Below are 14,002 nucleotides of genomic sequence, written 5' to 3'. Positions count from 1 at the left end.
CAGCCGGTAGCAGCGGCACTCAGAGGACGACACATGGCATTGCCACATCATCCTCGGCCAGCAGAGGCAGAGCCGAGTGCAGCAGCACCAGGCGGGATGGGGGGGAGACAGGGTCCAGGCCGGGGGTGAGGGGCTCCCACAGAACAGGCGGGGGCCCGGCTAAACTCAAACACAGGAGGAGGGTAGGAAGTGCTGCAGGCACCGCTCAAGCCCTGCAGGGAACTGACTAGGCTAATAAACACCCACTGGTGTTGGTGTGACTGACTAAAAATGTCAGGCGAGGGTGGAGGTAGTGCAGGGAAGGAAGCCCATCTGAAGCTTGGTATTGTTAGTTATGTTGGACTGAGCCACTACGGCATCTTCCAACAAACAGGGCTCACTAAACATTCCTTTAGTGAGCAGATGAGCGAGTTTAAAAATAAGTGCCTACCTAGTCCAAAAACATAATACTGAACACTACAAGTCAAGAGACCAGATCATTTTCAGGCAGAGGGAAAATGGAAATTATTTATCACTGAATCAGACATTTATATATATCACACATCATTTACTCTGCTAAAAATATCCCCGTCATTTATTCTAAAATCAGAAATTACTCCATCAGGATGTAACACAGAAATATTCAGTTCCCCCAAAATGAATTTGTCAGGGTTTTCACCACATACTTGTAAAGCTCTGGCTGAGTCCCATGGCTTCATTGGTCAACCTCTTTGAGAGCTAGGACAAGGCTCATACAATGAAGGTAGCAGCATTCTAAAGTACTGATGAGGTACTCATGTTATTTTTGATTAATGAATACACATTTGCTTAAATCATATTTTGTCCTTACTCCAGAGCCACACGGGGTACGGTCAGGTAGACATATTGTAAATCCTACATCAAAGAAACGTTGGCTTAGAATTTCCACAGTGTGCTGAATCCAAACTCCTCAATTCATAATCAAATCCAAGTATAGATTCCTTGATAAAGCTCCAGGTAGGCTGTCTGCCAGTGAAAAAAGGCTCTGCGTCCTCGGTGGTGCCAGTGCTCCCTGTGCTGCCCAGCATTCACACTCTTCAGCAGGCTGCTGGCTGTGCGGCTCCACCACAGAACGTGCTTCTCATCTCTCAAAGCCAGTAAATCCAGGTTCAAATCCAACAGACGGCAGGTGAGCCTCTCGACTCTGAAGCGAGGATCACTGCAGGACCACAGTGCAGGTTAAGCTAGCTCCTTCCTAAGGCAGGCGCCCCCCCCCGCCCCCCGCTCCCACCCCCCAGCCCACCTGGTTCTTCTCCTCGCTGGGTACAGCTAGCAGCCTCTGTGCTCAGGGCAGAGGTTTGCTGCATCCCCTGCCTGTCTGAGACATGCAGGCAGCGCAGATGCAGTCACAGCAGCTGCTCCTGGCTCACACACACGCTGCTGCTGCTGCTACCCCTCACTGCTCACAGGGCATAACGTCCTGACGCCGGCTACTTCAACACAGGAGACCACAACAGATCTGCCTCAACCTCAGCCACAGCTGCCACGTCCTTCCCACATCCACGACAGGCAACAGACTCAGTGCTCATCTCCCCCCCCCCCTTTTTTTCATCCGAGCAAATCCCTGAAGCTCTTCTTTTTAACTCCCCCCCCCCTTACTTGCTCTGGTCTCTCTCTGCTTTCTTTCTCTCACTCTCGATCTCATAGCCCCATTCCCACACTGTGTGATCGCACTGCAGAGCTGCCGTATGCTGCCTGATGAAGTGGGGTGCTGCTCCACGTAACCACCTCTCCCTCTCTCTCTCTCACACACACTATATCAACTCCCTTCCCTCTGCCTCTCTCCCTCCCTGGCTTGCACTCTCCCTCAGTCTGTCTCGGTCCTTGCCTCTCATTCTCAAACACACACACACACACACTCCTCATTGTCTGCCTCTCTCCCCCTTTCCCCTTCAATCGTATCCCCCTTTTTTCCCCTCATACAAATGCATACATACTCCCTCTTCTCTGTCTGTCTCTCTCTAACCTTACCCTACCTCTCCCCCCTTTTTCCCTCCACTGCACTGATTAGAATTGCACAGAGCGACTCTGATCTTGCCAGTGCAGAAAGGACACCACCAACAGAGGCGAGGAAGAAGCAACGAGAGCCCAAAATCGCAGTCTTTTTCTGCAGAGAATGACTCGTACAGGGATGACGGAGCCTCGATCCCGCTCTGCAGGAGCAACAGCAATGTTTGGGGGGCTAAAACAGATATTGAAACAAAGAGTCTCCTCAAACCACTGCTTAATACCAGAAGGCTTTAATTCATTTACATCCTACTTTGATGATAGGATAAGGGGGGGGGGCAGCATTGATTCAAGTCAGCAGAGTCTCTAATGCACTTGGAGAAGAGAAGAGAAGAGAAGAGAAGAGAAGAGAAGAGAAGAGAAACACGTCCAAGTCCTGTCTCCTCTCCATCTCCTCTCCATCTCACCCAGTCATGCAAGCATGACAGAGAAAAAAAGGCAAATTCCATTATGTATTTCCAGATGCTCATGCCATGTCAACCATTTTTAGAGCACAACAGAGGCTACTTTACAGGAAAAAGCTTGGATAAGCAAGTGGTATGATATAAAATTCAGATAGATTTGGGTGAAAAATAAAAAGACTGATACGCAGCACCATCTGACTGACTCTGAAAGACTTCAGCACCCATCTATGCGGGGTTGCTTACTGCGTCCAACGCTGGTGCTATCTGGGTACAGCTTACAGCTGCAGGCAGAGTGTAATTATGCAGCCTTTCAAGCTGCTTGCAATCACCTCACATTCCCAGACGGGTAGTCAGCCAGTCAGTAAGCCAGTCAGGGCAAGGAGAAGCAGAGACAATGGAGGGAAGCAATGTGAAGAGCTATTGATTGAACCTCCTCCGTAATAGGCCACCTATACCCCCGTTTCTCTGGCATTAACAATCAGGTAAAAGGCCAGGTCAGGTCTCCATGACCTGTCAGTCATCCACAGTGGCGGTTGCTCATCATTCATTATCAGGAAGAGAGGCTGCTATCAGATTTGCTCTGACTGAGGAGAAGAATGATGGACAGAGGGAAGGAGCAAGAAAGAAAGAGGGAGAGACTGAGCAAGACAGATAAGACTTCGAAAAAGACTAATGGAGGAGGAGGCGATGAAACATATTGGTGAGATAAGATGGTAATAGGAAGTAAGAAGGATTGAAGTGGACTAATTATGATTCACTACAAGATCCCACAACTCCTCCTGAGTCGCACACTAGACTCGGCTTTTACGACACAATATCCGTACAAAGACTTGTTAAAAATACCAGCTACCCCACGCCATTACTTCCGTTTATTTGGGACAGCAACACCTCCCACGGTAGTAGGACCTAATTACTGATTGACAGAGTATCCAATGCTCCTCCATGGGGGGGAACTGGGTCACAGTCTTATCCCCTGTTAAACAGCCCAAGCTGCCAAGTCTAACCAAGTGGATTTCTGCTCTGTTTGAGCACAGTGAGGTCTAGACTTAGCTCCAACGAGCGCCCAGAAATGCCTATTTACAGAAGACGAGGTAGAGTTTGTGCCTAGATAAAGCCGTGCCTCTTTATCAGAGCGGGAGAAAAGCACTAGCTCCTTGTCAACACACCCAAGCAGTGAAGAAAATGAGCCGCAAAGCTGAATTAATTCAGGGAAACTGAAGGCGGACTCTTTTCCTTTGAAAGTCAGTGTGCCTGTACACAAACCGAGCCGATCCCTCCTGTGTGCTGTGAGCTGTGCTCTCTCACCACTCCTCTCTTTTTAAGCTCATTTACTCAGTGCTCTCTTGGCACACAATCGAGGCGCCCGTGATGGGAACGCAACGCAAACAACCGCATCCTCGAGTGCGCAGAATGGTACAAAATTTCATTACAATTTTTGTCAACCAAAAATCCAGAATATAAATTGACCATTATTGACTTCTGATATGAGAAGAGCAGTGAACAAGTAAAGAAAATGGATGGAGGAAAATACACAAAACGGGGACAGAGGATAAGGTTTTCCCAGTTCTGTCACAATAAAAAGATGAAAGTGGTATGAAGATTTACAATTTAGGTTTCCATCTTTGTGTAATCCCTCCTCCCCTCTCCTCTCCTCTCCCATCTCCTTCCCTCTTCCAGTGATTATTCTGAAGGGTACCTGTTTGTTCCCTTTCATCACAATGTGGAAAAAGAGATATGACCTCTTTACTAAGAGACACTTACAAAAACGGCAACAAAGGCTTCCTCACAACCTGCGGAACTACTTGTGCACAATCTCCGATTAAAATCGGAGCAGCGACTACATGACTCAGCTGAATCTGGGACACTTTCAGCATGCCATTCTTCAAACACGGCCTATAAATAGCACACACCTATAAGTGTGTGTGTGTGTGTGGGGGGGGGAACGCCATATTTCCCCTTACGTAATGTGGAATAACTTCAGGTCTTAACTGTTTGGATAACAATTTATATAAGATTGCTACGTGAGCCGGAATTCAAGTTACAAGTAAAACTCATGTTGGGACACCAGCTTTGACTAAATGGCATCGCCGTTTAGCCGAAAGTATCAACAATTATAAATCATTTTATAAGAACTGTGTTCCGGCACTTTGTTTCTGAAAGGTGATATACAAGAAAAGTTTGTTTTATTATTATCACAAAAAGAATTGGAGAATATGTCTTTACTTTTATAATATTAGTTTTAGTTCTCGAGGCAAAAATAAATACATTTTCTTCATGCTACTTTTCTACAGTTACAGACTTGATGACAAAGTAAAATGTAACATAAAATCAATATTAAGGCCATCAATCAATTTTAAAGTAAGTTTAGTGGGGTTTCGTTGTCTTTTTTTTTTACTCCCAGCATTATTCTTTAATCACAATTACTTTATTGTTTCTACACTGCTTTTCAGGTTGAGGGGTGTTACACCTTGCTGTAGTTGGCAGATGCTGGTAGTCCATGAATCAGACTGCATATAGCTAATGGTAATTCAGAAAGTTTAAATAAATCTGATGAGACAAGTATATAGCAGTCCTGTGCAAAAAAGAAAAAATGCTGTTACGAAACCCTGTATGGCGAAACCGCCTTATGGCAGAACATCTAATTGAGGTAGGTTTACACTGTATTAACTCAGGAGTGTTATCTAAACAAACTGAGCAGATGCCAGCTGGCTTCTCCCTCTGCACTGCCTGAAGGACACTTGATGAAGTGTTCTATCAATTCAAGCCTTATTGAAATCTACAGTTACTCCAGAAAAAAAATGAGACAGCGACTTCAGAATTAAATTTCCCATCGAATGGAAACCATGCAAGTAACAAATAACAAAAGCGATGCGCCAAACAAATATCAGCTTGAATCTTTGTTACTCATAAGAACAATAAAATTATACTGGATCCTTTCCGAAGATGTGTTTCAATACTAGATGTAGAAGCTCTTAGAAAAGCTGGTGCCAGTTACACGGTGTAAATGCAGGGGTCGACTGTAATTATGTACATTTACTCAAGTACTGTACTTAAGTGCAAAATTGAGGTATTTGTACTTTACTTAAGCATTCATTTTACACAACTTTAAACTTCAACGCGACTTCTTCTCAGAAGCAGATATTGCACTTTTTACTCCACTACAATCGTCTGACAACTTTAATTACTGCCCACTTTTAAGATGACTGTCCAGTGAAAACCATGCATCTCCAAATTTGGTGACTTCAATTTTTTCTTTTAAACTGAAAAGACTTTTTCTAGGTGTTTATAGGTTCACAAAATTCTGATACTTTAAGATAAACCATTTAAAACCCACGTAATTTTGCTCGAAAATGCATTCGTTTTGAGCTTGTTGACTATTTAGAGATACAAACATCATAATCTTATGGAAATTGATGCATTACTGTGGATTAATCTAACCCGCAGTACATCAACATAGTATAACAGTAATATTAATTCAAAAACATTATATACAATAGCAAAACACTGACAGGTAGCATATACAGTACACAAGTACATTTTGATAATTATAAATGCATACTTTTACTTGGGTTGGGTTTTAAGTGCGACTTTTACTTGTAGTGGAGTATTTTCACAGTGTGATATTAGTACTTTCACTTCAGTAAAGGACCTGAATACTTGGTCTACCACTGGTAAAATGTTTGGTTGCTACCAACATTACATACAAAGCCTGTTTAATAACCTCTGACAGACAGTCATTAATGGAGCATCAAGGACAATTAGGAGCTTTATAAAATGTTTGATGAATAAGACCCAGTGTTTATTTTGTATGACTAAATAATATATTTCTGCTATCATAACAACAAAACAGGTATTGAGGCATTACCTGAGCTTACCAGCGTAGGTTGTTTGTTTTTGGACGTTTCAATGCCTGCTCCAATCAAGTTCATGATCTTCTCAATCTGTTGAAGATAACAAACATGAAAAGACTGGTGAAAAACATAAATATAATAAAAACCACCTTTTACTTGATTAAAAGATCCACAGTGACTCATGAATAACAATAAAAGAAGAAAGACAGAAAATCTGAATGTATTAACATTTTCCATTAAATGTAAAACATGCATTAAACTTCCTCCATTGTACCCGAGCCAAACTAATTATAAAACGGAAACATTGAGGGAGTGGGACTGGGTGAGGAATGAGGACTGTGTGCTGCGAGTGTTGGGAAGAAGGCGAGGCTGCTTTGCAATGATGGATTACAAGCAACAGTCCCAACGTGGACAGAAATTCAATGGCTAATCCACAACTCGGCGAAAACACAGCCGGGTGATCAGATGAATGACAATGTAGAATCTCCGGAAACCCCAAATTACTAAAAACCTGCAGGAAATTCGGTATCAACTCCAAACTGCCGCAGGAGACCGAGATGTGCTGTTGACTGTTTTTCGGGGAGTATGTGATTGCCCTCTCAGATTATTATGTATTATTTAGGCTTCACAGAATAAAGCAATAGATCACTGCAAGGTTAGGTGTGCACGACGCTGCATGCAGGAGATTACCGAGCAACTCAGAAAAGAGTTGTTTTGGGGCTTAGCGCCATACATGTTTATTTAAGAAGACTCCAGCTTTCAAGAGCCAAAATACATTTCCAGGTGGTTTGTTTGCTATTGTTTACTTTGATGGATAATTGAATAGTAGCTCAAATTTCAGGAAAGTGCTTTTGGGCCAAGATGCAATATGTACCATCAAGGTCTCCAGCTGGTAAATAAAATGAAAGTAGGACGAGTTATGAATAGTGATATTATTTTTTTTTTATTATTCCAATCGGGATGAATATACTCTGATAGACTGGATGGGTATCTGCACCAACACTGACCTTATTATTATACAAGTGGATTGGGGATTGGCCTCGATATGATCGTTCCACACTAAAAGGGATACACTGGCGTTTTAGTATTGCACTCACAAAAGCGGGACTCCTAAAAGTTTTATTCATACTTTGTCCAAACTGAAGCACCAGAGGACAAGATTGCTGCCTACATTTCCCAAACTGTACAATGCTAACAAACACCACACTTAGAGTTTGTAACACAGGCTTTCTCTTATATGTTTGTAGTTTCAGAGTACAAATCGAGATGAGTGATGACATCACTATGGCATCATCATTTTCATTAGACTTCAGAAAGCTCCACCAGAGCCACAGATGACACTTGATTGACATATACTGTTGTCACAGGCTGACAAGTAAACTGACCTTGATGTGCAAGACTGGTGGAGTACCTCTTAAAATAGTTTCTTTATCAAACTTGTTTTTCCCCTATCAGTTACATTTATTCAATAATGGCAGGAGTTCTGAGTGCCACAGCAAGCCCTGGCCTCAAGGGAGACTTTTTATTTCAATGTCAAAATGGTCAATGCAGATACCCTGAATGGAAGTGTCACAATCAGTCCTGGGAGGGAAAAATGGGATTCAATTCATCCCCATTCGAAGCCACAATCTATTACAAACAACAGCAAGTGCAATACGAGCTATACCCTGCTCCCTTTTCTTCACATTCAATTAAAAGCACTGTATTTAAATGATTTTTTTTTTTCAGTTCAGTGGAAACGGCTATTTCATTTTGAAGGACCCGATGTCAGATTGATTCAATATATAAATACACAGCAGTATGAGTAATAATATTCCAACCCAATGATCATTCTCATCACTGGTTAAGTGTTACATTTATCTAGAGTGCCAAGCTATCTGCTGGCACTTTATGCTTCAAGGAGAATAAGACCTCGTACACAGGAGAAATATACCATTTACTCTGTTCCAAACAAATAAACTATATCAATAGCATCCAGTATTACAGAAAATAGTGTAACACCAAGTACATGTTTGGACAATCTTACGCAATCCAACTAGCAGACTAGAGTCACCCTGAAATCTATGTGCAAACTGAGGCAAATCAGGCTGGGACCTAAATTTAGAGTCACTGGAGTAGTCTACTCACAATCAGCAATTAAGATTTTTGCAAGCCTGAAAAACTGATTCTGCTTTCACAAGTGACACCAGAGACACAGCCAGGCTTATTTGATGTAATATTTAGTGTTTGAAAAAGCCCTATGCACTTTGCTAGTGGCATCAACACAGTGGAAAAGCCTTGATTCATTTGAAAGTCAGGCACGTGGGACGCCTGGCATATGCCTCTAGCACTACAGACCTCATATTACTCTTTGAATTAACCCAGTTACATTCTATATCACATACACACACATCAGGACTGCATTACATCTCAGCTTAAGTGCACCTTTATTACAGTAAAGTCACCAAAAATGCTGCTTCTCTAAAAAAAAAAAAAAAAAAAAATCTCAAAAGAAGAAATATTTCACAACTTAATGTGCATGCAGCCTCATTCACTGCATTTAACGAGCCAAATTATTGGCCCAAAAAACTTGAATATATATTTTCTGTTATTAAAGCGACAAAGTTATCGTGTGTCAAACAAAAAGTACGGCATGAAGTACTCAGAAACTGCACAGCATCTTTCCATCAGTGTACAGTATGCGTCAGTGATGTCCACTCTGGACTCGGAGTTAAAGGCGGTTATGTGAGAATGACAATAGAGAGGAATTTTTATACCACAAATAAATGTTGAAGTAATAGTGCTACATTTAGGGAAGTGCGCTTACTGGCTTTCTTGCCCAGAGTTAGACGACAAGATCAATAAAAGGCTCGGTAAATCTTTGCAGTATCTGTACAGTAAATATGAAGTTACAGCCAGCAGCTGGTAAGTTTAGTTTCGCATAAAGACTGGAAACAAGTAAAGAATAGGCTGTCCAAATGTAAACATGTTACACTGCGGCTGCCCTCCTGAAAAACAATGAGGCCAATCATCTGTCAGCGATCCTGTCAGTTAACCAGGTTTCTTCAAATCGAGCAGTTTTTTTATTTTTCATTTGTTCGATAATTTAAGAATTAGGGTTATTCTACTGACACTGAATCGAGACATTAAACCCCCCCATGCCCCCCAGAGGATGAAGGAGAGTTGTGTACTGGAGGTGAACAGAGTGCAATCAAGGCGCAGCTGACGTACCATGCACAGGTTAAGATGGTGAGTTGTCCCGCTGGGGATTTTCTAATTGCCAGATAGTCAATATAAAAAAAAAAGTTTAAAAAAAAAAAATAGCCAAATGTTTGTATTGATAGCAAAAATCTTACTTGACAGACAAAATTCAGAGTTGGATACAGCCCTATGTTATATCTTGTTTCTTTAATCCATAATAAAAACAATGTGCCCAGCAGAAATTCCCTGGTAACCAGTGAATACTGCAGCAGATAACATCGCATAAAACCGTGTTTTTAAACATTGTTACACAAAGACAACAAATACTATATAAAGTGTACATTGATAAGCTCTGGAGAAGTTGGTATGCAGAATCTGTTTTTGTCAGACAGATCCAAGCTGCCTGTTTCCAGGCTTTATGTTCAGCTAAACTAACTGGCTGGAGCTCAAAACTGAATTTGCTTATTTGGCCATGTGTCAGACTATCTCTTTAATGACTACAGCTAAGCACCTACGGTACACCTCACCTAGGGAGCTACATGTGCATGCACCGACAACCAAATTAGCCTATAAAACAACAACTATGTAAATTCACATGTTCATGTAAGTGAATTACGCATTGTGTTGTCCTTCTTGAACGTGTATCAAAAGGGAAGAAGGTCCAGTAACCCTGAGCTGCTAGCTGGCTTGCAATAGAAATTAAGTTGACTTCAAGTGCACTTTCTAGAAAATGCCTGGGAGCAGGATGGAAATCATCAAGTAAGAAGATCTATTCACACAGACATGCAATTGTAATGCTGTTATGAAGCACACGGGACTCTGCGAGGACTGTATCATTAAATCAGCAGTGCTCAGCTGAGTGATAGCACCTCATCCTGAAGTGATTTACATGGTAATTGATTAATCTGCTCCTCAGTTCCTGCCTATTGCAAAAGAAAAAAAGATCCATTTTGTGTCACCTTTTAATGTACAAGTGTTGCAGTGAAAATGATCCGACAGTAAAGCTGAAATCATTTCGCTTCTTTCCAATGCAAATCAGCTGACTGACAGGATTTTTGGGATCACTTCATGTCCTTGGCACTTGTCTTAATCTGCATTACCTTCAGTTATCATGACTTGTTCTTCTCAAACTTGAAATAAGCATTTTTCTAAAGAAGAATGAAAATCTTTTAAATCTAAATTGCTGAATAAAGTATGCGAGCAGCTCAGCGTTCTCTTTTCTATCCAGGAGCCTGAGATCAGCTCTTCTGAAGACTGACGGTGATTTAATTTAAGAGATTAAGATTAAAGCCTAAATCCTCAGTGGTCAGATAATTTCACTCCATTCAGTCACACTCTCCTCTGACCAACTCTCTACGCTGCTGATATGAGGACAGGTAATGTTGGAGGAAGATTTGTTCTGTCTCAGGCTCAAAGTCAAGTAGTCAATGCAATTTGAGATACATATTGCAAATCTATGATCTGCCAAGTGCAACATCCGTTTGATATTTAGTAAGATATATGGAACGGCCACAACAATAAGACCAATGACAGGTGAAGCATGAATTATAATACAACGGCCCAGTAACAAGGTTATATGGTTATAGTGGGAGGTGTTCCTAATATTTTGTCAACCCAATATATTTAAATGGGAGGGACTAAATGTAAGAAACACCTCCAAGTAAAAGTCTTCATGGCTAGCCTTTTATATTCTACATGTCAGTGATTTTAAATGTTATGACTGATGGGTGTCGTCTCAAGTTTACTGTCCCAGCTGTGCGTCCTCTGCTCTGTGTGTGAGGAGTCCTGCGCACAGAAAGCACAGGACAGGAGTGATATACAAAAATCCCCCTTAGAATCAGGATTTTGAGTGGCGTCCCCGTTATCGGATGAAATTCTATTGTCAGAACAGGATTGATAATTTAATTTTATCAGCCACAGATACAGCATTTAATAATCCCTGGTCGTTTTGCAGACAAAGTATAACACAATGCTGACTTGAATCAATGTGGCCTCAACATGTCACAGACTGTGCTTGGCAGTTGCAAGTCGGCCAATTTTATTCTGAGTCAGTCAGCCAGAGTGAGATCCTCTACAGTCCTTATTATGCAGTACCTTCACACATTGTATGCGTCACTGCCCCTGAATATATACAGAATATATACATATATGGTACTACTCCAAGAGAGCGCATTTTAAATCCTCAAAAACTAAAGTACACCAGGAGATGGAATATTTTAATGCAATTTGAATTAATTGGAAAATTTTCGAACTTGAGCTAGAGGCAAAACAATTAAAATAGGACTCTGATGGAAAGATTTTTTTGGTTTTTGGTTTTTTCCTTTTTATGTACATGTTATGTTATACAAGTCTCTTTTGGTTTCTCTCTTATTTGCAAGTGATTCCTTTTTGTTTTACTTTCCGCGTCTAATTGACGACTCCCCTGCGTCCTTATCTTCTGACCTTCAACCAACTCAGTATTACCATATGAAAGCAGATACAAAGGGAATGGGAGTGACTGTCAACTGTTTGTCACACTGTATAAAAGCTGCCCTACAGAGGAGTGACGTGGGCTTTTTGCTGGACACCTCTCTTTGAGGGTGCATGTATTTGCTCCTTCTTGCAAGAATAAATGTCTGATGTGTTTGATTTTGAACCAAGCCTCTGAGTAATTTTTCTAACAGACTCGGACCCGAAAACACTCGATCGCTTCATCCTAACTGATCTGCAATCTGTCTTTGTCAAATATTTTTTGGCAAATACAATACAATAAATGAACACGGCCATCAATTACATCTTACTAAGAGAAAGTGAACACCTTTTTGTCCCATCTATAATCTGTAAAGCTTTATTTGGCTGCTTCTCAATTTCATTTGTGGACTGCATTGAGGACAGAAGATGTCATTAAAAAAAATTAAACTTACTTAGTATAAGCACCTGGCATATTTTAGAATACTGAATTCTGTCACATTTCCAGGGTGAACACACTTAAGTATTGGAATTGTGAAACAGGAGAAGTCCTTTTGGCAGGTTTGCTAATTTAATTGATTTTAACAATATGTAATAGTCTCTTAATTCATCTTCTATGTGGTTTCAATTCAGCCTCTAATCTTTTTTTTGTGTGACTTTGCTTCTCTTTGTCCAGTCTATCTTGTTTTAGTACACTACATGCAAGCAAATACATTTGAGATCATGTGAAATAATCTTAAAACAACATGCTTTGGATATACAGAGTACGTTATTGTTCACTGAGCCAGAGTCTCCTGCGCATAAAGGATGGCTGAGAGCCCAAAACAGAGGTAATGGAAATGATGGCTGGATACAATAAACTAACCGAAAAGGCTGCCTGCTTCACTGGCACTGGTCTGGAAACTGGAAACGGGATTACCGCCTCAGTATCACTGTTAATAAAGACAGATGGGCCAGTGGCTTCACAGTATACAAGACCCAGATCACATATTTCTACCCGGAAGTGCTCATGATTTGGATTGATATTTATGTGACAGCTTTGAAACCACGCAGCGTAAATACAGCCAACGAGAATGGTCAGGATGGCCTTGATGGGCCAGACTCAACCAAACATAGCGAGGTATGGTGACGTCAGCAGCTTTGTATTTTCAGGGTCGTTTTGATCTGCACAAATCTATATGATACAAGTTTATACAAAGACATGTGAATCATATTTCATTCATAACATCATGTAGTTCTTTACAGAAGAAAAAAAAATCATTCATTAAAACCTTTTCTATAAAGATGTGGTCACCAATTTACGTCAAACTCCAGTTTGGGTTTGGTCACGTCATGATAAATTTAAGGTTGTGGCAGTTTCACTTGTATTTCATCTGTGTTGTTTTTGTGAATCCAGCTTGTCAAATGATCAAATATTTAAATCGCTGCGCTTTTTCCAGCGCTACAAGAAGACACTTCAGTTCCATACATTACTGATGGATGACAACAGAATTTTGTTATTCATGAACCTTTTAGTCATCTTCATTTCACTGATGACTTTGGTATATATAAATATGGATGCAACTAGGTATGTAAATCAGTTGGACCAGCCGTCCATTTTTTTGGAAATGGTAAAAAAATTTTTACCTGCCTAAAAATATTGTTGGCAGTTATGTTTGGGGAAAAATATATCTTCAAACAGGATATTCATATTGCATGCATTTGCAACATTAAAACTAAAGCACAACTGAGGAAGGTTAGACAACTACAAATACTAAAGGCTAAATAATACAAATGTTGGCACCACCTTGCAGTAAAAAAACAAGACCAAGACACAAGAAGTGTTGGGAATATTCAAAGATGATACCATAATAGCAGAGTTTCAGTATCTATACTGAAAAGAGCACCTGTTTTTTTTTTGTTTGACCGAATACACCAAACTTCTCAAATGCATCAGTTTAATCTGGTTTTAACACAAATGAGCCATAAAACAACTTCACTACAATACAGACTAGGAATTACCAGTATAAATATGATTTCAATCAGGAAACATCTGACCAAAATCCAAGTAAACAAGCCAAAGTATCTAACCAAGCATTCAATGCCAGCTAAATT

At 40.8% G+C, this 14,002-nt stretch overlaps 1 protein-coding gene across 5 annotated transcripts in view; it reads right to left on the bottom strand.

The window, feature by feature from the left end:
* anks1ab (ankyrin repeat and sterile alpha motif domain containing 1Ab) overlaps positions 1-14,002 on the bottom strand; it is a 44,711-nt gene that overhangs the window by 21,793 nt on the left and 8,916 nt on the right. For 4 of the 5 annotated variants that reach the window (XR_011178242.1, XM_069149055.1, XM_069149067.1 and 1 more), the window contains one exon: positions 6,295-6,370. Coding sequence is in view for 4 of the 5 variants with exons in the window: in XM_069149055.1 (XP_069005156.1) it covers positions 6,295-6,370 (76 nt within the window). In the remaining variant the exon portion in view is untranslated. Of the gene's footprint in view, positions 1-665; positions 1,229-6,294; positions 6,371-14,002 lie in introns of those variants that run through there. The other variant, XM_069149083.1, reaches the window with a different exon arrangement.

This window comes from Embiotoca jacksoni, unplaced genomic scaffold, assembly GCF_022577435.1.
Source record: "Embiotoca jacksoni isolate LCO1_2020_lvr unplaced genomic scaffold, fEmbJac1.0.p SCAF_1, whole genome shotgun sequence".
NCBI lineage: Eukaryota > Metazoa > Chordata > Actinopteri > Embiotocidae > Embiotoca > Embiotoca jacksoni.
Note: the sequence above shows the minus strand (reverse complement) of the source record. Positions and strands in the feature narration are given on the sequence as shown.